Source organism: Phalangium opilio, unplaced genomic scaffold, assembly GCF_054372755.1.
Source record: "Phalangium opilio isolate 3A_F unplaced genomic scaffold, DU_Popi_V2 ptg000209l_1, whole genome shotgun sequence".
In the NCBI taxonomy this organism is placed as follows: domain Eukaryota; kingdom Metazoa; phylum Arthropoda; class Arachnida; order Opiliones; family Phalangiidae; genus Phalangium; species Phalangium opilio.
The window spans coordinates 20,990,947-21,017,689 of NW_028324217.1; the positions used below are offsets into that span (position 1 = coordinate 20,990,947).

The 26,743-nt window shown below is 36.5% G+C and overlaps 3 protein-coding genes across 5 annotated transcripts in view; all 3 read right to left on the bottom strand.

The window, feature by feature from the left end:
* The window catches only part of LOC149621227 (uncharacterized), a 51,276-nt gene that overhangs the window by 3,270 nt on the left and 21,263 nt on the right, over positions 1 to 26,743 (bottom strand). The window contains exon 7 of the mRNA XM_089854732.1: positions 120 to 624. Within this exon, the coding sequence (XP_089710858.1) occupies positions 120 to 624 (505 nt within the window). The remainder of the gene's footprint in view (positions 1 to 119; positions 625 to 26,743) is intronic.
* On the bottom strand, positions 2,061 to 9,781 carry LOC149621229 (uncharacterized). The gene is made up of 7 exons (XM_089853972.1): positions 9,542 to 9,781; positions 8,880 to 9,479; positions 8,740 to 8,811; positions 4,626 to 4,757; positions 4,399 to 4,535; positions 3,594 to 3,682; positions 2,061 to 3,498 (listed from the first exon to the last, which is right to left on the bottom strand). Exons 2-7 carry the CDS (start codon positions 8,916 to 8,918, stop codon positions 2,846 to 2,848), a joined length of 1,122 nt encoding a protein of 373 aa, XP_089710098.1. The 5' UTR covers positions 8,919 to 9,479; positions 9,542 to 9,781; the 3' UTR covers positions 2,061 to 2,845.
* On the bottom strand, positions 10,100 to 17,365 carry LOC149621230 (uncharacterized). 3 transcript variants are annotated; one of them, XM_089853971.1, is made up of 7 exons: positions 16,919 to 17,361; positions 16,762 to 16,849; positions 15,839 to 15,920; positions 15,661 to 15,765; positions 15,233 to 15,364; positions 14,300 to 15,161; positions 10,100 to 11,307 (listed from the first exon to the last, which is right to left on the bottom strand). In XM_089853971.1, the coding sequence occupies exons 2-7, from the start codon at positions 16,806 to 16,808 to the stop codon at positions 10,628 to 10,630; spliced, it is 1,908 nt and encodes a 635-aa protein (XP_089710097.1). In that variant the 5' UTR covers positions 16,809 to 16,849; positions 16,919 to 17,361; the 3' UTR covers positions 10,100 to 10,627. The 3 variants fall into 3 exon arrangements, with proteins under 3 accessions (XP_089710097.1, XP_089710096.1, XP_089710095.1); XM_089853970.1 differs by lacking the exon at positions 10,100 to 11,307 and adding an exon at positions 11,773 to 13,527 and having other exon boundaries at positions 16,762 to 16,827; positions 16,919 to 17,365; XM_089853969.1 differs by lacking the exon at positions 10,100 to 11,307 and adding an exon at positions 11,773 to 13,527 and having other exon boundaries at positions 16,919 to 17,365.

A 26,743-nucleotide genomic window follows, 5' to 3' on the forward strand; every position in this document is an offset into this window, starting at 1 on the left:
TTCCTTACAATTTGAATCAAACACATTACTATGTTCAATAGCACTTGATAAAACCGGTCATGCCGAGGACTAAAATGACACAAAGTTAAAGAAAACAAGTTCGGAAAAAAAATTAGTACCGCTCCGAATCGAGATGTCTGATCAAACTACTCTTGTGCGTGCAGGCATAATCACACTGATCACATTTGAAAGGTTTTTCACCACGGTGAATGCGCTGATGGACGCTCAAATGACAGCTCTGCGAGCTGGCATATTCACATTGATCACACTTGAAGGGTTTTTCACCGCTGTGAATGCGTCGATGTATTCTCAAACTTTTCTTCATTGTGCTGGCATATTCACACTGATCACATTTGAAGGGTTTTTCACCGCTATGAATGCGTTGATGTGCGATTAAAGTACACTTACGGACAGTAGCATAGTCACACTGATGACATTTGAAGGGTTTTTCACCGCTATGAATGCGTTGATGTTTGAGAAAATCGCAGTTATGCTTGCATGTATAGTCACACTGATCACATTTGAAGCGTTTTTCTTCGTTACCCTTTCTTACGCGACGTTGTAGGGCCCTTTTATATTTAGTCGAATATTTGCGCCCCGTTGTATGTTTCTTCTTAAATTTTTCTATAGAAAACAGAGAAACCACAAACATCATTTACAATTTAGTATCAAAAATACAATAACATTCAAGCGAACTTTATTAAAATAGGTAATGCGTACGAAAACGCGGTGTTACAGAAAAAAACGTTGTGTTGAAACAGTGTTGATCAAAGGCGTTAACTGATGAATAAACGAGCATATCAACCATAAGGGGATGAAAATTAACTTAAATGGCGAGAAGAAACCTTCGCCGTGTCTCCCACATTCGAGATTATTGGAAGATGAATTTTATTTAGGAAAACAACGTCGATCTCAGAGTAGTCAAATCATGTTCGTGTCTGATCAAAGAACCGTTCTCAGAGCTAGTATAGTCACGCTGATCACGTTTGAAGCGTTTTTCTTCAGTAGCATTTGTAATGTGACGTTCAAGATCACTTTTATATTCAGGGGATATTTGCAAAGAGTTGAACGTTGCTTCTCGGATTTTCCTTCAGAAAGCAAACAAACTGAAATTTGTCACAATTTGAATCAAACCTACAGCACTGTTCAATAGCACTTGATAAAACCGGTCATGCCGAGGACAAAAATGGCACAAAGTTAAAGAAAACAAGTTCGGAAAAAAAAAATTAATACCGCTCCGAATCGAGATGACTGTCTCCGAAGATTTTACTTATCAGAAAGCGGAAACTAATGGTTATTAATTATTAAGAAAATATTTAAGGTTTTAGACTATTGCAATATAAATATGCTTATAAAATAAATTGGAAGGGAAATGATATGACTGCCGTTATTAAAAGACGTTATAATGTACTCTATTCTGGTTTGTTTCTAGATGATCGAGTTTAAATGCAAGGAACTGCAATTCGTTAACACGTAACACCAAATTAAGCACTTGGACTGGCGTTACCCTTGTGAGCAGAATATGATGGTGGAGAAAGTGGAAAATTTTCGATAAGTCGGATATCATTATAATTTGAGGATTGGATGGTCACTTCTCCCACGAAGGTAGTCACTCAGTGTAAGCGGTGTGTGTGACAAAATCGCGATTTACTTATTGCAACGATTGAGTCAGAAGAAAAGAAAGTCTTGTATAGTTTGCAACGACTATAACATTATTTTGCCGAAAAGCTCTGGCTCTACCCAAATTTCAAGGATGTTTACCCTAAAGCGGGTACAGTGGTTCCCCTACAGGCGAAGGCAGGAGGTATATGTGGGCGGTATTTTACATTAAGTCATTTCAATATATTACAATTACATTTTCAATAATAGATCGTTTCATATTTCATTATTAGAGTTTGCACGTTCCCTCCCCACTTGTTAAAAGGAGTTTTCCTCCGCGGTCTAACCCGGTTTCTTCTTTCTGAGGTTAACGGTAATAGTTAGTATAGGGTGCTGTAGGTTAGCTGTGGCATAGGGGCTAGCCACCACCCCACCCCTCTATGCATTCTAAAGGGACCTACCTGTAAACAAGCCACAGGCTTAGTGTGGAAATCCCTTCATAGACAAAGCTTAGATTATTATTATTATCAGTAAGACCAAAAGCTGTAAGGTTTCACACACAAAGTATGCATCTTGGGCCTAGGTGAGCTACACGATATATTCGAAACGCCTCCTATAGAACCTCCTAGCACGCGAAGGACAATTATTCGGTGACGCGGATCCTTCGACACTACCTCAAGAACCGATTAACCACTTGCACAGATTCGAGAACTGCTATAAAGACGGAGTAAGTTCTCTTAAATATTCCTTAGGTGAAATTATTCTCAGTTTCAAAGACCATTGGGAGTAAAGCACTAAGGTCTTGTCAATCTGAGCAACGTTTGCTTGGGCTCCTTAAGACACCAAGGACGGCCGGGAACCTGCATTTTTAAAAGGGAATTTTTTCTCGTCCAGTGGCCACGGAGCTCAGGCTCAACCAGCTGAATTTAGGTAACCAAGTTTTGAGCTTAATATTATTCACAGGGACAATTTTCCGTTTAAATTTAAAGTTAAAAACGTATTAATTTAAATGACACAAAATTTTTAGAAGCTTTAAAATGCAAAGGATTGAGGATGAGGTTGAAAAATCCCAGGGAAGACAGAAAGTAATCAGGGTTAGAAAGGACTGGGTTAAAAAATCTGTTAGGGGAACTACCACTAGAAAACTCCGAAACATCCCCTGTTTTTTGGGAGGTTTCTACTGTAAGTGGCTCAATTTTGACGATTTTTGAGTCTTATGTTCCAGTCCCGAAAATCGTTGCTGACCCTAAGCGTAAAACGACTTACCAATTTCCGAACTAGCAGAAGTTGTATTACTTTCGGAACTACTTGACGAGCTACTTTCGGATGTATTAGAGCTGGACACTGAAGTATTATCTTCAACTTCAATCGGTACTTTTGGTACACACAGTTTCATAGTTTCATTTTGTCTATTATCAGTTTTCTTTGAATCGGTCGAGGTGATCTTGGACTGGTTATCATCAAGATTCTCCTCTAGGGCTTCTTCCTGTGAATTGCTTTCCTTGATTGCGTCAAGCGACGACAATTCCCCATGTTTTTCAAGGCACAATTTCTTGGATCGAGTTGCTATTCTCTCATTTCCTCTCTTGGTCGAAGAAATTCGTGATTTGGGATAAGAATCGTTAACGTTAAGATTGTTCTCGGGAGGCGAATCTGTCGTTGGGACAGGAGACATTTCGAACTGCGCTTCGCCTTCAAGGTTAAGTAAAGGAACACCGTCACGGCATTTGAGTTTAGGAATACATAGTTTCATAATTCGCGCATTTTTTGAGGTAGTTTTAGTTTGGGACGCGTTTCCTTTGCCAATCTCCGCATCACATTCAGGTGATTCTTCCTTAATGTCTACTTCAGTCAGCGTTCCTTCGATATTGCAAGCACCTTCGGCTTTTACCAACGAACCTTGATGATCAAAACGAAAAAATAACCCAAACAGTTTTATCAAACTGAAACTACATCAGGTTGCGTGTCAGAATCACAATAACGTGACACCATACCGATCCCAAATTGCTCGAGGTTCGTGGCTTCCACTTTAAGCAGACTTTGGTAAATGTCGTTGGTAATCTCAGCTGGTATACTTTGCGAACTATACAAATAAGAAATCGTCAAAACTGATATAGCAACAGTAATAAAAGATTAATACATTTTATCAGAAGGGGATAATAGAAAAAGGATGACACTCTTTAGTTATATCATGTAACATGATTCTTCCCAGGCGAAGGACCCCTTTTTGAACATTTGCTTTCCTGCACAACAAACTTCAGATGGGCATCACAACGTGGGGTGAAGTCTATAACTGTTTGGTATTTACTAAATCCTCAGCAATCAACTCTGCACAAACCTTGATTGTCTTGACGTGGATGGGACAAAAATGACCACAAGCGCATGTCCCTTGGCAAATAGTTAAGCACTAATGGAGTAATAATGAGGGAACTATTTAACGCGTGTGATTCGGTTTAATAGTAACCTTGCTCCAAATGTAAAATGATGTTGGGAAGAATCATGTTACAATTACCCCACTTCTCCCTCGAAGCATTATATACTTCTGATTTTATTCACGATTCTCGTGGCAAGGCTTAACGAATCAATTTTTATGGGCGCGAATTAGTCAGTCAAATAAAAAATTATGCTTGAGCTTAAAGTTAACCATAGCCGAGACTTGGCTATGGTTTAGTTTAAACAAGTGACACTAGATGCTCCCGTAGTCGAGGGATGAAGCTGAATGGCCTGCTTAGCTTAGCAAAGACTAGTTTTAGCTCCGCCCTCGTTGACAAGTTCTCATTGGGTTTTTGCTTTATATACCTTTGTATTTGTTCTTCTGTTTGTTGATTTATCAGAACAGGATGAGATAATTCCTGTTCATTCAGTCCTAAATCATTTTCAACAGGTTCTGATTTCACGCGTTCAACGTTGGCTCTTTCGTGTATTCCACTTTCCTCCTATGTTATAAACAAGTAACAATAATTGAACTAATACTTTTAACCTGATTCTCTTTCACATCGACTACGAAAATGAAGAATGTTACAAACCATCAGATCCTTGATTTCACTTTCCAACTCCTTAATGACCCCATTGACCCTTTCAATTTCGTCCAGTTTCTTATTTATCGTAAATAAAATTGTCATTCTCACTTCTTTCATGTTTGATATTAAACCATTACACTGAAAAAAATAGACTGCGTTACAAAATAGGACTTTCTTATATGCAGAATGTCTTTTAAAGTGTCCAGAAAGAAAACAGAGAAACCAGTGACGTCAACAAAGGGGTTTTTTCGTCAAGGGCGCCACCAGAGGCTTGCAGGCCCGATAGCTTTGCAAGAACTATAAGCAAGGCTGCAGTTTGTGTGTGTGGGCATAGAGCTCCCACAAGGCTCTTGTGGTGCCCTTTAATAACGCTATAAATGGTCGAGACATGGACGAACCAATACTGAAGGACGGATGGCAGAGGGAGAAAGTTGAAAATACTTGTTAATTCGCCTTCTAGCGGCAGATAGTAGCAAACCGGATAGTGGGGGCTTATGGGGGAATAAACGTTCTAAAGAGGGAAGCGGCTAACGTCTTATTTTGTCTAGATGGCGCTAGCTTTTTCCGGGATTTTATAAGCCTTTTCTTTTTATCTGCCTTTCTTCATTTGTTGTTTATGGGGGTGGGGTTGGGTGTTCGACGTCTTACGAGAGGGGTTAGGAAGATGCGAGACAAACACCTACCTCTTTTCACTTATGATTCAACCTCGCTAACGCTAGACAAGATGTTAGAATGCAGTCAGTTGTGGAGAGTTAAGGCCTTTTAACGGGAACGAGGGGCTCATAAAATTTCTGAATCAAAAGTGACCGCGTTTTTGATGGTATGTGTCAATTGAGAGTCAAAATAGATTCTAATCCAAATTTTAATATTCAACATAATATTCAATCTTATTCATAAATTTTCACACACTTTTTAAGGGGTCAAAATAAAAAAATTAAACAAAAATCAAAAGTTAAGATTTTAAAAAATGAATCAATCCGTCAACCATAATCTCAGTTCTCTAACCATAGTTTCAAGTCAGTTTATCAAAATAGTTTCAAGTTTTTAATTTCTTACGACAAGTTGCTCCTTTTCCATATTCTTCTTAAGGGTTCAGGATCTTTTTTCTTCTTCTCGATTTAAGGGTTTTAATTCAGGATCTTTTTTCTTTTCTCGCGATATAAGGGTTAATTATTTTCTTTTTTCTTTTATTATCTCGCGCACTCGCGCTCCTTCTCTTCTTCAACTTAGGGGTTTTAAAAAAAATGTTTCCGAATTTCTCCAAAAAATCAAGGATTCAAATTGACGAAAAATAAAGGTATCAAAATGAATAAAAGATATCTCCGATATAAAATAATACTCCGGACTTTTAAGGGTTTCTTAAGGGTGAGCCGACAAGGTTTCGTTAAGCAGTTCAGGAATCGACTGAGGGTGGGACAGGAGGGACTTCGTATATATAACTTCTAGTTTCTCGCAAGGATTTCTGGGACCATGACGTTAGTTGATTGACTTCGGTTTGGCGAATAGTGGACCATATTTATTACGTAGCCGGGCGGATTCATGTTATCAACGAATAGGCAAAACTTTTAAATCTGGGACCAAATGGGGATTGGTCAGTTTAAGGGTTAAAAAAAATGTTCTGGAAGTTTCTCGGGCCAGGTACCAGGGTAGTGACTAAAGGTCTTGTTGCTTGGGGTCTAAATCAGCGTGACATTTCTCTGGGTTCTTGGAAAAAGTTTTCGTTGCTAGGTATTTCGTTTTGCACTGTGGATATAGGGGTATAGGATCGTTCTAGAACGTTCTGTGTCAACATTGAGGGGCTAGTTTCTCCTTTAATGTACGAAAGAATTTCTTTTCAGTTTCTTTAAAGGGATAGGTTTAAGTTTAAAGGGCTAGTAATATCTTTATAATGTTAATTTAAGGTATTTCATTATTAATTTAAAGATTAATCGAAAATTTAATTTGATTTTTGAGTTAAGATGGTTACAATTTGACTCAGTATTTTTCATAACCCCCCAACATTTTGGGGCTGAAAGGGAGGAAGTAAGCTTAACATCATTGGTTGTTTAGTCGCTTAGTATGGGACTCAATGGGCAGCCATCGGTCCTTCAGTATTGGTTCGTCCATGGTCGAGGGATGTGTTTCCATCAGCCTATCACCATAGGCTTATGGTGTTTCTAATCACCCACCAATAAACATTGGTTTACTTAAGGTTTTTCTATTGCGATTTATGCTTCAAAGCAAATATCAGCTACTGTGGCGCGCGTAACACACTGATTAACCTTCTACACACCAATTTTATGTAGCCAAAGGCAGGAACCAATCAGAAATCGTATATGAAAGGGCGGAGCTAGACCTAGCCTTTCATAAGCTTATTGGGTCAGTCAACTCCACCCCTTGACTATGGGAGCATCTAGTGCCGTTTCTAAACCAATGCCTATCTCGTAGGCATTGACTAAACCACAGTCACAGCTGAGACTCGCTTCACTGCCTTCTCTAATACTAGGCCTTGCGATAGGAATAAAATGGGGGTGGCAGTTATGATTTCACAAATGGCACTAGATGTCGCTTTTCTGAGGTTTTAAACTGGCGGCAAATTCAAAACTATGGGAAATTGTTAGCAACGACGAAGTGTAATCTGCTAAGTTCGTCTCGAAAAAGAAAGCAAAAAACCGGTCAATAAACCGGTTCATGGTCCTGATCGGTTTCCGAGTTTGAAAAATACTAGTTTAAATTTGCTGAATGTTTTGACACGTGTCAATGGCGTCTGCATGGAAATTTCAGGCCTGATACTCTCCTGCACCCAAAAAATAAGTGACGGAAGTGACTAAAAATTTTAAAAAAAGTGACTAAAAAGTGACTTAAATAAAAACATTTTAAGGTTGAAAAACTGCCCTACTGGGGTCCTAACATATGTAGAACGTAACACTTGATCTGATTCACTTTGTATTTATACTAGGGGTGTGCGAATAGCACAATTTGGGTATCAAACCGGTTACCGAATACCGAAAACGTTTCCTTATCAAATACCGAATCGAATAGTTTATTCCAAATCAAATACCGAATAGTTAGGCCTATAAGATTAATCGCGACTAGTTAAGTCTAGTATTCGCGAATAGTTAACCCTAATACTCGTGAATATTAGGCTTGACTATTTGCAATTAATCGGTTAGTAACCCTAATATTCGCAAGGAGAAAAATATTTTGAAGCTCCTAAATTTCAAAGTACCTATCCTAATTGGTGGCCAAGTGTATCTGAAAATTTCCTAGGCACTTGCTGGTAGTTTTTGATGGGAGACAAATAAAATTGGGACAGGAGCGAGATCTCTACGGCTCCCAGAAAACAATTTGGTTTAGTTAAGTACACTTCCAACTAAACAAAAACTTAAGTCTAAGGAAAGGAACTGTGCCTTTTTTTTGTTTAGAACTTTAGACGATTGAAATATACTAAGTTGTTAGCAAAGATTTAGAATTCAAATATCAAAATACTGAAAATTTCAAAAAAAAGTGACAAATAGTGACTAATTTCAGAAAAAAAGTGACTTTAGTGACTAATTTCAGAAAAAGTGACTTTTAGTGACTGAATTTAAAAAAAGTGACTTTTAGTGACAAAAGTGACTCAGTATCAGGCCTGAAATTTCAACCCATTACAGCCCTTAAGTTTTCCCCAAAAACTACAACTGCCAATGAAATACCTTAAGTTAGATTTGGATTGCCCAATGAGCAAGCTTTGGAGAGGTTGGAAGAGATTTCATTGGGAGCAGAATTCGGACACAGACATTATCTCCAATATTTTAATTATCCACTTGTCTAGTTTAGCAGACGATGTGCCCTAGTCATGGACCAGGTTATTTAGTCCAGTTTAAAAAATCCTTATTTCCCTTCCTGGTCCGCCATAAGCGAAAGACGTGACGTCATGCGAGACTGCGCGGTACGAATTTACTTTCGTCATCGCGAAAATTCGCCTCAGAAAAGAGCCATCTAACGGTTACTAAGCGCAAATTCAAAATGTCACATAAAAAATGCTTCTGTTGTACATTTCAAGGCCTAGTATTAGAGAAGGCACTGCTCGCTTTAAAGGGATACTAGATTTGATGGCTCATGCTGTACTGGCCAAAACGCTATAGGCTTTGAAACTCACCTTGGCTTTTAGTTGCTTTATTTGATCATCTTTGCTTAAATGATCACAGTTACAATCACTCGCCTCCATTTCCTATAAACAAAGTCCAGTTTTTTGAAATTCAAAATTCCTGTGCAAACCACGGATAATTTCTCAAGTACCTCTTTAAGCGCCACACTTTGAAGACTTATTAAACTCATTTCCGAAATGCCTGACTCTAAGTCTAAAGACGTAACTTTTCCTTTACGAAAATCATTCCCCCAATGTTGCCAAATAAATTGCGAGGGAAGACAGAAAGGCTACAAGTTACAGAATAAGAAAATTTAATGCGAAAATTCAAAACCCCTTCAGGTTGGGGCCAGTTTCGGTTTAAATTGTGTAGCAGTCACGGTAGCAGACGACGGTATAAGGACGGCACGCTGCCAGCATTCCCTAATTTCCCTTTTGAAATTTTAAATAAAGTGCTTCAAAGAGAGAATTATTCAATTCTAAATATGAACTTTTCAAGGCGAATGAGCGCTATCAAGGAACAATAAAAATTGCAGACCTTGATTCTGCAGAAACGGTCTTTAACTGATGACCTCAAATACTTCTCCCATTTTCATTGCTCCATGGAAGCTCAATGAGTTAACTTGGAGGAGATAGTGGGCTGGAGTAAAATGTTGGCGGGACATGTGCGGCAATGAAAGTCTCCAGGAGTACCTTGCGGACGCAACTACCCTTCGATAGTTGATTATTAAGTTCTGCCGCGTAGCACCATTCTATTTGTATGAGAGTAGTTTCTATTTTTATGACATAATGGGCATCTTTGACGTTTTCGTACCGTATTACCCCATACCGAAACAGCGAGGATGCTCGGAGAACGTAGTTGCCATAGATGTGTTTATAGAGGCTACTTTATAGGTAAAGAGATGAAGTCTCCATCCCACTCTCTTCTCCAAGTAGGAAAGTCATAGCCCACTCGATGATACGCCCACGGACGATTCTATTGATTCGAATGACCAGAAATTTCATTGAGACATGTGTTGCAATAAATTCTATTTTGCCATAGCAGGGATAGATTTAATTTTAGAAGTAGGAATGGAGAACAGAGTTATGTGGGCGCGCGTCAAAGCCCGGACCCCCTTCCCCGGGATGGGGGGTATGAAAGAAAAGTCGGGTCATAGAATTTTCCGTTGTAACCCTATATGAAGCATACTTTACTTTGTCCCTCGCCCTTTTTGAAACGGGTCTATTACTGACAATTCGTTCAAATCGTATATGAAAGGTTTTTAAAACGCTGACAATACGATTACATTAATATCTTAAATGACCACAGGCTTCTAACAATTAGAAACAGATTAACTTACCTGAAGTTTAGTTTTTTAAATAAGTTTGTAACTTTTCAAATAGATTGTAAAATATTATTAGAAAAAATACATTTTAAATTATCGCGCAAAATTCTCCGTGACTACAAAACCTTTTACATAGGCAACTGGAACAAATTCATATTAAATCCCATAAAAAGAATGCAAAACAAGTCACGTTACTGAAAATAGACTTGTTCGAAAGGAAAAAGACTCGCTTTACATGTAGCTACTTTAAAATTGTTAATACAAATACCATTAATGATCTATTTTCGTGAATTAACTTTTCAGTTGCACAAAATATATGAGTATTTTTAAACTCAGTTATTTTCTTAAATTTAAATAACGCTAAATTAACAAAAATTGTATTTTAAAAAATTGTGGTAACCTTGTTTAACTATGAAAAGTAACATTCCTGTTATGTTGTTTTATATGATATGAAAATGAAACTCAGTTCAATTCAAATTAGTTCAGAAAATGGCGACACAGTTTTGGCCCATTCATTCATTTCAGAAAAGTATTAAATAGGGTTTTTGTCCAACACATTTTAAATGTAAATCCATCTATTCGTGCATGTGTCTTCTACGTTTATGTACGGTCAGATTACTCTTCTGCGTAAATTTACAGTCACACTGATCACATGTGAAAGGTTTTTCACCACTGTGAATGCGTTGATGTTTGATCAAAGTACTCTTGATCGAGCTAGCATAGTCGCACTCTTCGCATTTAAAGGGTTTTTCACCACTGTGAATAGGCCAGTGTTTGATCAAATCACTCTTCCACGTACTTGCATAATCACACTGTTCGCATTTGAAGGGTTTATCACCACTGTGAATGCGTTGATGTAAGATCAAAATTCCCTTATGCATGCATCGATAGTCACACTGATCACATTTGCAGGGTTTTTCACCACTGTGAATGCCTAGTAGATGTGACTTCAAACGATACTTCCGACTGGATCTATATTCACACCAATCACATTTGAAGGGTTTTTCACCACTGTGAATGCGTTCATGTCTGATCAAAGTACTCTTGCTTGTACAATTATATTCACACCGATCACATTTGAAGGGTTTTTCACCACTGTGAATGCGTTGATGGATGTTCAAAGAACTCTTCTGCGTGAATCCATGGTTACACTGCTCACATTTGAAGCGTTTTTCTTCTTTACCCTTTCGTTGCAGACCCCTTTCATATTCAGTTGAATATTTGGTCCCCGTTATACGTTTCTTCTCGAATTTACCTACATAAAAACCACAAATTTAGTATCAAAATTACAATTCCATTCAAGCGAATTTCATAAAAAAGGTAATGCGCACGAAAACGCAGAAAAAAGGCGAGTTGATCAATTGAGGCGTTAGCCTAGAGTAAACGAGCATATCAACAGAAAGGGGATGAAGATAAACTTAAATAAATGCAAATCCGAAAGGTTGTACTTTTAACTTTTCTTTGCTCGCAAATTAATTTTCGTTAAATCGTTTTAAGATAGGTTCATTAGAACTTTCTGCGCGATGAAACTAATTCTAAAGTATGTAGGACTGATTTAATTACGAGAATATTAGGTTCATAATTGTTATGAATCATTAAAGAGCAGCATAAGAATAGATGCGCCAACATTTGTCGTAAGTCTAGCCATGTGGAGGTTACACAGTTCCTGTAATCTTATCCCTAACGATTATAATTATATAAAACATTAAAACGACATATATCATATATCATTTATTTAGTATCGAAAATACACTAATACAGTAACATTCAAGGGAACTTCATTAAAATGTAATGCTGTTTATGAAAAGAAGCGTTGTTGATCAAAGGCGTTAGCTGATGAACAAACGAGTATATTAGAAGAGGATGAACATCAACTTAAATGGAAAAGAAACTTTGGCTCGAAAATCAAACGGACGTATTTTAAACTTTCCTTTGCTCTAACCATATTCAACGGATTTTCAGTGAATAAAATGCTAGGTGACGCTGCGTAATGACAAGTTACCAATTTATTTCGTTCTAACACCCCTCTCTGTTGTTAAAGTAATTTTGGCTGAAATAAATAGTACCAGAGATGACGGGAAAGATGGCATTTTAATATTTTCATTATTCAACAGGATGAAAGGTAGAAAGTGCTACCGTTTAAATATACGTTATGCATAATCTTAAAAATAACATGTGTGAACGTTTTGTCCAACACATATGTTCCACATATGATATTAATGAATTTTTTTTTTTGGCTGTGTAATCTTCAAATCCATTATATTTACCCATACTTTTTCCAAGTCAAGAGCGTTCTTCCTAAGGCACATTGATCACGAACAAGGGTTTTTCTCCATTTGTAAATGGCTTGTTAATTGTTTGACCAAATTAATTTCCCGTGTGCTTGCAAAGAAACACTAATCACAGTTGAAGACTTTTTCTGGTCCGCGTTTTTATGTGACGTTATAGATTTCATCCATACTAAGTTTGATTCTGAACTAAATATAACCTGAACGAAGCAAAACAACTTTTGCGGTAGAAAGGACTACTCATCACATAAAGTTTACAATAAGTTATTATATATGTAGAATTGTGGAGGCGCAATATCATTAAGAATGGAGAAATTTAATGGACTGTTACATGAACAGTTTCGGCCCATTCATTACAGAAGACGATGAAACATGGTTTTTGTCCAACTGTTCAACACATTTAAAATGTCAATCCATCTATTCACACATGTGTTTTCTACATTTATGTGCTATCAAATGAGTCTTCTGCATACATTTTTAGTCACACTGATCACATTTTAAGGGTTTTTCACCGCTATGAATGAGTTTATGTCTGATCAAATTATTTATCTGAGTGCATCCATAGTCACACCGATCACACTTGAAGGGTTTTTCACCATTGTGAATGCGTTTGTGTGTGATCAAATTATCCTTACGATTACAAGCATAGTCACAATGATCACATTTGAAGGGTTTTTCACCACCGTGAATGCGTTGATGTATGATCAAATTACTCTTGATAGTGCTGGCATAGTCACACCGATCACATTTAAAGGGTTTTTCACCAGTGTGAATGCATTGATGTCTGGTCAAATCATCCTTCCGCGCACCTGCATAGTCACACTGATCACATTTGAAGGGTTTGTCACCACTGTGAATGCGTTGATGTCTGATCAAACCATTCTTCGTCGTACTTGCATAGTCACACTGATCACATTTGAAGGGTCTTTCGCCGCTGTGAATGCGTTGATGTATGATCAAATTACTCTTGAAAGGGCTGGCATAGTCACACCGATCACATTTGAAGGGTTTTTTACCACTGTGAATTCGTTGATGTTTGATGAAATCGTACTTATACTTGCATGAATAGTCACACTGATCACATTTGAAGCTTTTTCCTTCTTTACCCTTTCTAATGCGACGTTGTAGGCCCTTTTTATATTCAGTTGAATATTTGAACCCGGTTGTATGTTTCTTCTTCAATTTCCCTACAGAAAATATAAAATCACAAACATCATTTACAATTTAATATCAAAAAACAATAACTTTCAAGCGAAGTTCATAGTAGTGCGTACGAAATCGCAGTGTTACAGAATAAAAAAGGTGTGTTGAAACCATTATAGCAATTTTTGCTTTTTCCACTAACCTTGTGTTGAAACAGTGTTGATTAAGGCCTTAGCCGATGAGTAAATGTGCATATCAACAAAAAGGGGATGGAGATCAACTTAAATGGAGGAGAAACCTTGGCTCGAAAACAGAAAGGTTGTACTTTCAACTATTCTTTGCTCTCAAATTAATTTTCATTCGCCGGAGACAGGTTCATCAGAACTTATTCCAAGATGACTGACAAGGGTTCCCCCCCCATTTGTAAATGGCTTGTTGTTTGACCAAATTAATTTTCTGTGTGCTTCCAAAGAAACACTAATAACAGTTGAAGATTTTTTTTCCTGCTTCGCGTTTTAATGTGACGTTATAGATTTTGAATTAATATAACCCAAGATTAGTTTTCATCTAAGTTTAAAGCGGAATTAGATCCGAAAACTGAACACTGATTTTCCGGCAGGAAGATCGTGTCTCCCACATTCGCGATTTTTGAAAGATGATAAAAAAAAAAATACATTCGAATTTTATTAAGCAAATCGAGAGCGATCTTAGAGAATTCAAATGGAAGACTTTATATCGAGAATGCGGAAATAGTTGCTTAGAAATATGACTTCTCAATCTAGGTACTCAAGACTATTAAAGAATGAAATGACTTACCTGCAATTTCCGAACGAGGCGATGAGGTTTTACCTTCTGGATTCTTTGGAGCGACATCTTCAAATGTCTCCGAGTTGGACACCGAACTATCATGATGAACTGCAATTGGAACTTCAGGTAAATCGCTTTCCATAGGAATGGAGGTCAATTCTGGTAGTTCAATTGGGTTACGTTCTAGTTTAGGAACACGCACTGGCCCACTCAATGAGCTCGGATCGACAAACAGTTCCACACTTTGTTTTTGTCTATCACTTTTCTTTGCATCTGTCACGGCGATTTCGAATTGGTTATCATCAAGATCGTTTTCTAGGACTCTTTGTAGTGAATCGCTTTCGACATTTGTGTCAAGAGAAAGAGCCAAATGTTTTTCGGTTTCAACACGAAATTCCTTCGATCGAGTTGTATTATCTTCAGTGTCCCCCTCTGTCGAGACACTTTGTGATTGAAGAAGAGAGTCGTTAATGGTAATATTGTTCTCAAGAATTTCTCGTGGCGAATTGCTCTTCGTGTTCGTGTCAGGAGTCATTTCGAATTGGTTTTCGACCTTAATTTTTGGTGAAGGCGCACTGTCACTGTACTTCGGTTTAGGGACACACGGATTCGTATTTCGCGTTATAAACCCCATATGTTCAGAATAATTTGAGGTAATTTCAGTTTCTGGGTTTGTATTGTAAACCTGCGCAACATATTGAGGTTCAAAAACAAGTGATTCTTGAATAATATCTTCTTTATCCAGAATGCCTTGGACACTGTGCATCACAACAGGAAGGGATAACTCCTGGCCACTAATTTCCATATCATTTTCAGTGGGCTCAGTTTTCACGTATTCATTATTATCTAATTGATGTATTCCATTTTTCTCCTATTTTTTAAACAATAACTTTCATTCTTAAAGTAATTTTATTGACTATGAAAATGAAAAATGTTCCATACCATCAGACCTTTGATTCTTTTTTCCAACTCTTTAATGACCCTATTGAGTCTTTCAATCTCGTCTATTTGCTTATTTATCGTAAATGATGTTTTCACTCTCTCCTTTTCCAAGTTTGAATTTAAGACATTACACTAAACAAAATGAGATTCCATTACAAAACAATCTTCGGACTTCCTTTGGCTGAACGTATTTTGAAGGGGGCAAGCAAGAAAAAGGGGAAACCAATGACACACAAGAAGGGGGATCAGTAACAAAGGCCCTCGTCGGGTTTCTTGGTTAATAACGACGGTTATGTTACCAATCCCCTTAGATTAAAGCCTTTAATAAAGAGACAACAGATTCGACAACTTATACTGTGCATATAAAATTGGCTATGATCGAAAAAGGGTCTCATATTTTTGTGCTCCACCTATGCTTTGAAAAATACCTTGGCTTCCAGTTTCATAACCCTATCATCTCTAGCTTTCACTTCATTGATTAGATCATCTTTGCTCAAATGATCATAGTTACAATCTTCTTCGTAGTCCATTTCCTAAAAACAAAATTTCAATAACTTAACTCAGTTTGTCTAAAAAAGGGAATATTCCAATAATTTCGCATAATACCTCTTTAATCGCCAACCTTTGAAGATTTACTAAACTCATTTCGGAATTTTGAAAAGAGAGTTTGTGAAATTGTAAATCTTCCCTAAAATAAAAGAATTTTTCAAAATGAAGGTAAATTAAAAACGAACAAATAAGATGAAAGGTTTCCGAATACAATGTAGCTTTTTACATGGCAAAGCTTGACTAGTTCAAAAGATTGTGATAATTATCGCTGCAATAAAATTACACTATTGTGCAGTGAATTCTAAATTATCTGACATTGTTTTTAATTGTTATAATTATTACTATTTAATTGTATAGTTATTATTATTAATGTTATAATTATTATAATTTTTTTAATATTACATTATTATCCGTTTTTTGTTCTCATATTACTGTACTCCCTTAGTGTCTTTCTGTAACATGCCCAATGTATCGATTTACGATGTTCACACACACGTCACACTGTTGACTTTGTGAACAACACATTCATTCAATAAATAAATAAATAAATAAATTCAAGAGCTATCTCACAAAACTAATTGTGTGGCCCATAAAATCTAAGAAGTACCAAACATGGCCGCCCACTACCAAAGTCAATGTGTGACCAAGGCACTGATGTCACAATTGAGATAGCTCTATTCCTCGAATCTTCAACCCCATTTTATGAATACAGCAAAACGCTTCATTCCTAGACCAGCGGCTAAATGTGCGCCTCTTTTTGGGGTAGAATGAAACTAATTTAACAATATTGTTTATTGTTAATTTGTTGAAAAGGCGGCAATAAACATGCTAATTAGCAATAATTTAGAAAAGGTAGCAATATTTAGGGGTTAAAACATATCCACTTAAGTAATATTTTGGAAAAGGCGGGAATTTATTCTATAGGTTAAGGTTTGGATATGCCTTGTTGACATCCAAGTTGCGTTATATTCATCACTTACCAGCTTAACCGTTCGACCATCACACGACATTCTTTAACAAATTCCATCACTCTTTGTACAGTTTTCCTGTTAAGACAACATACGAAACCTTTTAAAAATAATAAAAAAGTTGCCATAAACAAAGACTTAAGTGTCACTAATACACATTGTTACCTACCAGTCAGGGCTGATATGAAGTTATATGAACACTTTGCCGGGAAACACTATTTTAACCTACCTTTCTTTTTGCCCAACTTTTACTGAATTACCCCAAATTCTAAAATAGTAGAAATCCTCCTATGCGTCGTCTGCTAAAACATTATAACGACTTTTGGCTTCGGCTCTTCGGGGTAAAATAAAATTTAAAGCCGGGAGTGTGGCGCACTCCTGTAAACCAAGCTTCTGGGCGGAAAGGTTTGAGGGAATATGACACTTGTCGGCGATCCTACCCTATAGGCGCCGACTGCCCTGTGGCCGCCGGAGGTGACTTGACCCCCACACCCCTTTCGTCACCTTCCAAGTAAACCTCATTTCCTTCCCTGATTATTCACATACTGAAACCTGAATAATCGCATCCTTGTCGCTGACCCATGGACCCAATTTACATTGAAACCTCCTAATTAAAAAAAAAAAAAATTAAAAATGCTTAAACTCCAATAAACGTCGCAATTAAAGTAGATTATTTAAATCCGTTTCAGAAACTAAATAAACCTAACTAAACTACCCTCCCTCGTTACAACTTAAATTTAATTACAAAAAACCTGAAATTAACTTAAAAACAGGCATTTTATTGAGTGAGAACCAAGATATCAATTAACACGAAACTACATGAAAAGGCGCGAAATTCGATCATATTGGGTAAAACAGTAAATATAAGGTAAAAATAAAATGAACTATACTAAAATATATTTTAGATTAAAATTTGATCACTGAAACGGTCCTAAGACAATATACAGAATGCAAACTTATCCTAATGAACGTATGATAAAATAACAGGGTTAGCGACAATTATTCAGTCTGTTGAAACTTTGGTTGAAACCATGTAGTACATGAGCTGATGACGAAGTTAAAGTAAATAAAGACGCAAATGACGATCCAGGACATTTAGCAAGTACTACGTCAAAACCTGAAGAAACTTCAGACAATTTAAGTGGGCCCGGGTAATGATAACGGAAATGGAAATCGCTCGAAAGAAGAAAAGCTCAAAGGTTTGGAAACAAGTTTGGAACAATTCGAAAAACGTATCCAAAATTTATTATGGCTTATTTTAGCATCGTCTATGTGAATTTTATTACATTTAATATAAAATTAGTTATGAAATGGCGGTGTTTCAACTGGGTATTGTGCCCCAAGAGTCTTGTCTCAGAAAATGAGCGGCGCTTCCGTTAATACAATTTCTAATGGAGAAATTTAATGGATTGTTACATACACAGTGTCGGCCCATTCATTACACAAGCCGATGAAATATGGTTATTGTCCTACACATTTAAAATGTAAATCCATCTATTCATTCATGTGACTTCTAAGTTTAAGTACTATCAAATGACACTTCTGTCTGCATATATATAGTCCCACCGATCACACTTGAGGCGTTTTTCACCATTGTATCATCAAATCACTCAAACGATTACTAGCATATTCGCGCTAATTAAATTCTGTGGGGTTTTTCACCACTGTGAATAAATTGATGTCTGATAAAATTATTCTTCTGCGTGCTTGCATAGTCACACTGATCACATTTGAAGAGTTTTTCACCACTGTGAATGCGTTGATGATTGATCAAAGCATTCTTCCAGGTACTTGCATAGTCACACTGATCACATACGAAGGGTTTTTCACCACTGTGAACGCGTTGATGTACGATCAAATTATTCTTACACGTACTTGCATAGTCACACTGATCACATACGAAGGGTTTTTCACCTCTGTGAATGCGTTGATGTTTGATCAAATTATTCTTCTGCGTGCTTGCATAGTCACACTGATCACATACGAAGGGTTTTTCACCTCTGTGAATGCGTTGATGTCTGATTAATGAAATCTTCCACGTACTTGCATAGTCACACCGATCACATTTGAAGGGTTTTTCACCACTGTGATTGCGTTGATGTGCGATCAAACTAATCTTCTGTGTACATTTATAGTCACAGCGAGTACATTTGAAGGGTTTTTCGCCGCTATGAATGCGTTGATGCACGATCAAATTACCCTTCCGCGTGCTTGCAAAGTCACACTGATTACATCTGAAGGGTTTTTCACTACTGTGAACGAGTTGATGTCTGATCAAATTTCTCTTATACTTGTGTGCATAGTCACACTGATCACATTTGTGTTTTTCTTCGTTACCCTTTCTAACGTGACGTTGCAGATCCCTTTTATATTCAGTAGAACACTTTAACCGAAGTTTCTTCTTGAATTTACCTATAGAATATATATAAAAGAAATATAAAAACGACATAACTTATAATTTAGTATCAAAAATACAGTAACATTCAAGCGAACTTTAAAAAAAACGTAATGCTGAGGCCTCGAAAACTCAGTATTAAAGAAAAGAACAGTGCTGATGAGTAAACGAGCATATCAACAAAAAGGGGATGAAGATTAACTTAAATGGTGAGGAGAAACCTTGGCTCGAAACCAGAGAGAGTGGTAACTTATCGAAAGGGTTAAACTGGTCCATAAGTTATCGTTTGCTTTATAAAGAAAGACGGTAAAATTTTAACTTAACCACCTTGTTTTTTATTAGCACGAGGGGAATTCGCGAAACATCCGCCGCTTTTCGTTCAAGGTTTGATGACACCTACGACTAATCACCTATTTAGATATCGCGCTCTCATAGACGGCACGAGGTTGGCATAAACCCTTTAGACGAAAGTTATCACTTGCGATAACTCACTTAAAAAGTTAGAGAATTGCCCCCATTGTTTCTATTTTTTTTTTTTAAGTTTTCAAATACTATGTAACGATGCTTTAATAGTGGTTAATCATTAAGCTCAGATGTTACGGATCCAGAATAGTATGTTCTTACCGAAGAACTCAATCAAACCAGTTTTAAAACTTCCCAATAGTGTTACCGATATAAACCAGGCAGCTCGGTCAAATTCGGAAAAAATAAACATAAACAAATAAACAACTTTCGAAAATATATTTAGATTAAAATTTGATCACTGAAACGGTCCTCAGACAATATACGGAATGCAAACGTATCCTAATGAACGCATGATAAAATATACGCGACAATATGAACAAACAGTATAATTCTGCAATTAAACCTCTATACGTGAATACACCTAATAAATACTGAAAACACAACAAGCTTGATTTCAACGGTAAAGTCAGGGTTAGCGACAATTTTCCTGTCTCTGTTGAAACCATCCAGTACCTGAGCTGATGACGAAGTTAAAGTAATTAAAGACGCAAATGACGATCCAGGTCATTTAGCAAGTACTACATCAAAACCTGAAGAAACTTCAGACAATTTATGTGCTAAAGAAAGCTCCGAGGGGACTGACAACTGAAATGGAAATCGCTCGAAAGAAGAAAAGCTCAAAGGTTTGGAAACAAGTTTGGAACATTTCGAAAAACGTATCCAAAATTTATTATGGCTTATTTTAGCATCGTCTTTGTGAATTTTATTACATTTAATATAAAATTAGTTCTGAAAATGGTGGTGTTACAACTGGGTATAGTGCACCAAGAGTCTTGTCTCTGAAAATGAGCGGCGCTTGCGTTAATAGAATTTCTAATGGCGAAATTTAATGGATTGTTACATACACAGTGTCGGCCCATTCATTACACAAGCCGATGAAATATGGTTATTGTCCTACACATTTAAAATGTAAATCCATCTATTCATTCATGTGACTTCTAAGTTTAAGTACTATTAAATGACACTTCTGTCTGCATATATATAGTCCCACCGATCAATATTGAGGCGTTTTTCAACATTGTATCATCAAATTACTCATACGATTACTAGATATTCGCACTAATTAAATTCTGTGGGGTTTTTCACCACTGTGAATAAATTGATGTCTGATAAAATTATTCTTCCGCGTGCTTGCATAGTCACACTGATCACATTTGAAGGGTTTTTCACCACTGTGAATGCGTTGGTGTTTGATCAAATTATTCTTCCAAGTACTTGCATAGTCACACCGATCACATTTGAAGGGTTTTTCTTCGTTACACTTCTTTGTGTGACGTTGTGGACCCCTTTTATATTCAGCAGAATATTTGATCCGAGTTGCACGTTTCTTCCTGAATTTCCCTACAGAAATTTATTAATGAAATATAAAACGACACATACATCATTTACAATATAGTATCAAAAATACAGTAACATTCAAGCGCACACGAAAACTCACGGTTTTTATGAGCAAACGACCTTATAAACAACAAGTTGGGAAACCAAAATAGACCTCTACGAGTCGAGACGTTGTTCTTAATTAAATATAATTTATATTGATTATTTTTATTGTCAGTAATTTAGCTTAATATTAGTTTAGTCATTCTAAGAAAAGTTATTCCTAAAATCATTTTAAACATAGCTATTGTTGACGTTTCAATTCAAGCGTATGCCTCTTTAACAATTTTTGGAAATTTAGGGTATATAAGGCGATTGATTCACATTAAGTGATAGGAAAACCCGCAATTGCGTGAACGCTGTGACAGACACGTCCAGTGAAATACCTCTCCGTGACGACATCGTCAAACGGAGAGGTAAAAAGGGGATGAACATAAATTGAATTGCAAGAGAAACTTTGGCTCGAAAGGACGTATTTTCAAATTCAACGGATGTTCGGAGAATCAAATGCTAGCTGATGCTGCGTGCAGACAAGCTACCATTTTCTTTCGTTCTGGCACCCACTCTCTGTTGTCACATCTAGTTTTCACTTTGTTTCTCTGCCTAGCAAAAGGCACCCTGAGTACAACTACATCTTCTTCTTCTACTTCTGATAGAACGTTTTCTTCGTAAAACTCACCGAATAATTTCCCTAGCCAGATTATTTAACACAAAGCGAGATAAATGTAGAAGGGCAGCTATTTACTCTCAGATTAAAACTCACGCAAGAGGCGTTACTCGAAACGAAACCCTGTCGATATCTAGTTCGACAACTTGTCGATACTCGACAACTTCTGACAGAATACCATTTTTGTGATTTTCGAGACCGAGAGAGATGTCGATCGACAACTCTCTTTCGAAGCTTACAGAATAGGCACCCTGGTGTTGTTAAGTAAAAGTCGTACCTGATTGATACTCAATGCCCTGAACTAACCGTTCCCGCATAAATGTTGCAGGGACGTTAAAGAAATTGGTTTTAATCCGCGGACATCTTGAAAAATGGTGGCTAGAAATGTGAAGTTTCTTAGTGTAATTTGTAAATGCATTGATTTTCATCAAATAATTTCTTGCGTGCTTCCAAAGGAACACTAATCTCATTTGAGGGGTTTTACTGGTTCGCGTTTTAATGGGACGCTATAAATTTCATCCTTACTAAGTTTGATACTGAATTAATTTAGCCTGGATGAAGAAAAACTTTTCACGGTAGAATTAACGATATACTCATCACATAAAGTTTGCAAAAAAAAAGGCATTAAATACGTAGAATTGTGTAGACGCACTTGAAAAGAACACAATGCCAAGTTGTACGAAGAAGCAATGTCGAAGAAAAGTCAAGGCTTTGATCACGTGAATCAGCGTACACTTCAATAATATAAGCAATATAACTACACAAAAGTGCGCAACAATATGGCGTCATGCCACTGTTATTAAGTATTTACAACCACAACGATTGAAAATAAGCATCGCTTAGGGGGCTTTCGACCCAAGATTAGTTTTCATCTAAGTTTAAAGCGGAATTACGTCCAAAAGCAGGGAGGCCGTGTCTCCATCATTCGCGTTTTTCGGAGGGGGAAATAATACATTGGGATTGTATTACGAGCAGTTAAATGAAATACGCGACTAGACTTTACACCGAGAAGGCGGAAATAGTGGCTTAGAAATATGATATCTCAATCTAGGTACTCAAGACTATTAAAGAATGAAATGACTTACGTGCAATTTCCGAACGAGGCGATGAGGTTTTACCTTCTGGATTCTTTGGAGCGAAATCTTCTAATGTCTCCGAGTTGGACACCGAACTATCAAGATGAACCGCAATTGGAACTTCGGGTAAATCGCTTTCCATAGAGACGGGGTTCAATTCTGATAGTTCAATTGGGTTGCGTTCTACTTCAGGAACAAACACTGGCACACTCAATGAACTCGGATCGACAAACAATATATCACTTTGATTTTGTCCATCACTTTTCTTTGCATCTGTCACGGCGATTTCGGATTGGTTTTCATCAAGATCGTTTTCTACGTCTAATTCTAGTGAATCGCCTTCGACATTTGCATCAAGAGAAAGATCCAAATGTTTTTCGAATTCAACATTCAATTCAGGAACACGAAATTTCTTCGATCGAGTTGTATTATCATCAGTGTCCCCCTTTGTCGAAACACTTTGCGATTTACGATAAGAATCGTTAATGGTAATATTGTTTTCAAGAGGTTCTCGTGGCGGATCGCTCTCATTTCGAATAGGTTCAACCTTAATTTTTGGAGAAGGCGCACTTTGAGGCAAACTGTCACTGTAGTTCGGTGTTGTATTGCCAACCTCAGAAACACGTGATTCTCGACTTATATTTTCTTTACACAGGTTGCCTTGGACATTGTGCATCACAACTGGAAGGGTTAACTCCTGGCCATTATTTCCCAAATCATTTTCAACGGGTTCAGTTTTCACTAATTCATCGTTAGGAAATTGAAGTATTCCACTTTTCTCCTATTTTTTAAACAATTAACAATAACTCCCATTCTTAAAGTAATTCTCTTTCCAATCGACTATGAAAGTGAAACTGTTCCATACCATCAGATCTTTGATTCTCCTTTCCAAGTCTTTAATGACCCTATTGAGTCTTTCAATTTCGTCAATTTGCTTATTTATCGTAAATGATGTTTTCACTCTCTCTTTTCCCATTTTTGAAATTAAAACATTACACTAAACAAAATGAGATTCCATTACAAAACAATATTCGGAGTTTCTTTGGCTGAAAGTATTTTAAGGGGGCAAGCGAGAAAAAGGGGAAGATAATGACACGCAAGAAGGGGATCAGCAACAAAGGCCCTCGTCGGGTTTCTTTGTTAATAAAGAAACGAAGGACGTGTTACCAATCCCCTTAGCTTGTGCCAATCCTGATAGGTGTTTTAACCAATAACCTTAATTAATTAACCCACTCATAGAGTTTGGTTCTATTTCAAGGGACACCTGATTCGATAACTGATCCATTTAAATTTTCTCATATCTCTGTGCTTATTTTAACCTTGCTAAAAAACTCCTATGCTTTGAAAAATACCTTTTCTTCCAGTTTCCTAATTCGATCATCTCTAGCTTTTACTTCATTGATTAGATCATCTTTGCTCAAATGATCATAGTTACATTCTTCCTCGTAGTCCATTTCCTAAAAACAAAGTTTTCGTCATCTTCAGTTTGTCTTAAACGGGCAATATTGCAATAATTTCGCAAAATACCTCCTTAATCGCCACTCTTTGAAGATTTACTAAACTCATTTCGGAATTTTGTAACGAGAGTTGGTGAGATTGAAAATCTTCCCTAAAATAAAATAATTTTTCAAACTGAAGGTAAATCAAAAACGGACAAGGAAAGTTTCCCCATACATTGTAGCTTTCGCTATAAAAAGCTAAGAAAAACATAGCGATGCTTAAATTGTGACACTTTTGTTCAAGACTAGGGATTTTCTCAAGCACATTAACTGAATACAACTACAACTAGCTTCGTATAAATCATTTATTCTGCTAGCATTTTTAATTTTTTAAATAGCAAGAAAGATCTATTTCTTTTCAAGGTATAATAGTTTCAATAGGTTTGGATCCGTTATGCCTGTTTAACATGATCCAAGTTGCATTATATTCATCACTTACCAGTTTAAACGTTCGACCATAACACGACATTCTTTAACAAATTCCATCACTTTTTGTACAGTTTCCCTGTTAACATAAAATACGTAACATTTTAATAATAATAAAAAGTATGGCCATAAAAAGATTTAGTGTTACCAAGGGCGTTTCCCTCAGTTTAATATACATAATTCTTACCAGGCAAGGCTTTTATTAACGTTGTTTTGGTTTCACAGTTACTCACACTGTTCTGTCTTTGGGGTTATAAAAGAGAAAAAACTTCAACCTTTATTAAGAGCTTTTCTTGTATATAGATACTCTTTTTAATAATCAATAAAAATACATTAAAGCCTTTAAAGGAGGAGCCGTTACCGTAACAAAGGAATTTACAACAAAGTACAAACGCCAAAAAAAGAGAACGTCTAGCCACCTAGCAGACAGCTTTTTCCTAACCAATCAGTCTGGGAAATAAGGATATTTTTTAAACTAGTCCTTGGGAGTACAGGGTGGGAATGGGAAATAAGGATTTTTTAAAACTGGACACTGGGCCTGCCACCCCCTGGTCTGGAATAAATAAACTGGTCCATAACAGGGTTGGAAATAAGGTGAATTTTGTAAGTGGTCCTCGATACCAGCGACCCCTCATGTTGGAATTAGTAAACTGGTCCTTGGGACCAGTGACCCTCGCATTAATTATTATTTTACTGGTCCCACTATAAATTAAATTTCTAAAATGGTGAGAATAATAAGCACGTAAAGACACAAAAGTAAAGAAGCTGAAAATTCAAATTGATTTTGAATTTTTTACTGTCGGAAAAAGTAGCGTATCAAAATTAAAAACAGTTAACTTTTATTTCTTATCACAATTTTTCAACTAGTTGCCACTAAATATCAATCAACATGTCTAATGATATTTGAAGTTCTTAATCCTTTTCTGAACTATCCTTATTCCCATAGATGGGCACTATCATATCATTTGATAGTTTTACCACTTGATACGATAGAAAACTAAATCTGCCCCTATCAAAGTATCAATTTTGATAGTTATTTTCGAGAAAAATTTGAATTATAATGATCGATTGAGTTTGATAGCTTAGAAAGTGCACTCGAAGTTGATATGATTCATTGATTCGTTGAAATCTTCTAGAGAAAAATATCGATTCTCAACGTGATCTGGCTACTAACCCCATCTTTTAGAAATCATAAAAAATGATAGGCATTATTCCTTGAGAAATAAATTGATTCTTTGAGTGAGTTTATTTGGCGACATCTGTTTTCTGATTTCAATTTAAAAAATTATGTGCTAATCTTTGATAGGCAATTTTGATAGTTATGAAAATTTCTGGAAAGATAAGTCGTTTTTTGAATGATATCGAAGTTTTTAATATATTTGAACGTTAGCAAGTGTAGGTTTATTCTATAAGAAGATTCTGTACTTGGTGGTCGTTATAACCCTCTCAAACAAATAAATAAAAATAAAATAAACGATGGTTCAACAGTTCAAACTGTGAAGACGGAGCTTCTTGTATATAGAAGCTCCGTGCTGTCACTGATGTGAACGACTACTCGAGGAGGAAGAACGATTCCACGAAATCATCCAAACGTAGAATTAGATAAATTAAAGTGTAGATTTTCTGATTTTTATTACCCACAGTTTTAATTGCAATTTTTGCCTTTAATTATTATTAGTTAACCGTTTATAGTAGATGGTTTAGATTAAATCAAGGGCGAATAATTTGAAAAAGTTTGGATAGTAGCTTTTGAACTATAGACAGTTAAAAGTCAAACTTGAGAAATGAGATTATGGAAATTATATGAATATATGAAAATATTAGAAATTCTACAAAATCAGGAAATATCAGGAATCGATTAAACAGAGTAAAAGTAGGTAGAGCCCAAATCAGTTTGATCGAAAACAATCAAATTTAAAGTCCGGAAATTAAATAATCGATTAATTTAGTCGTTCCTAAAGATTTCAATTTGATTTGATAGGCAAAAAATCTATCTAACAATGAGAGCCAATCTAACATATTGAAGGAA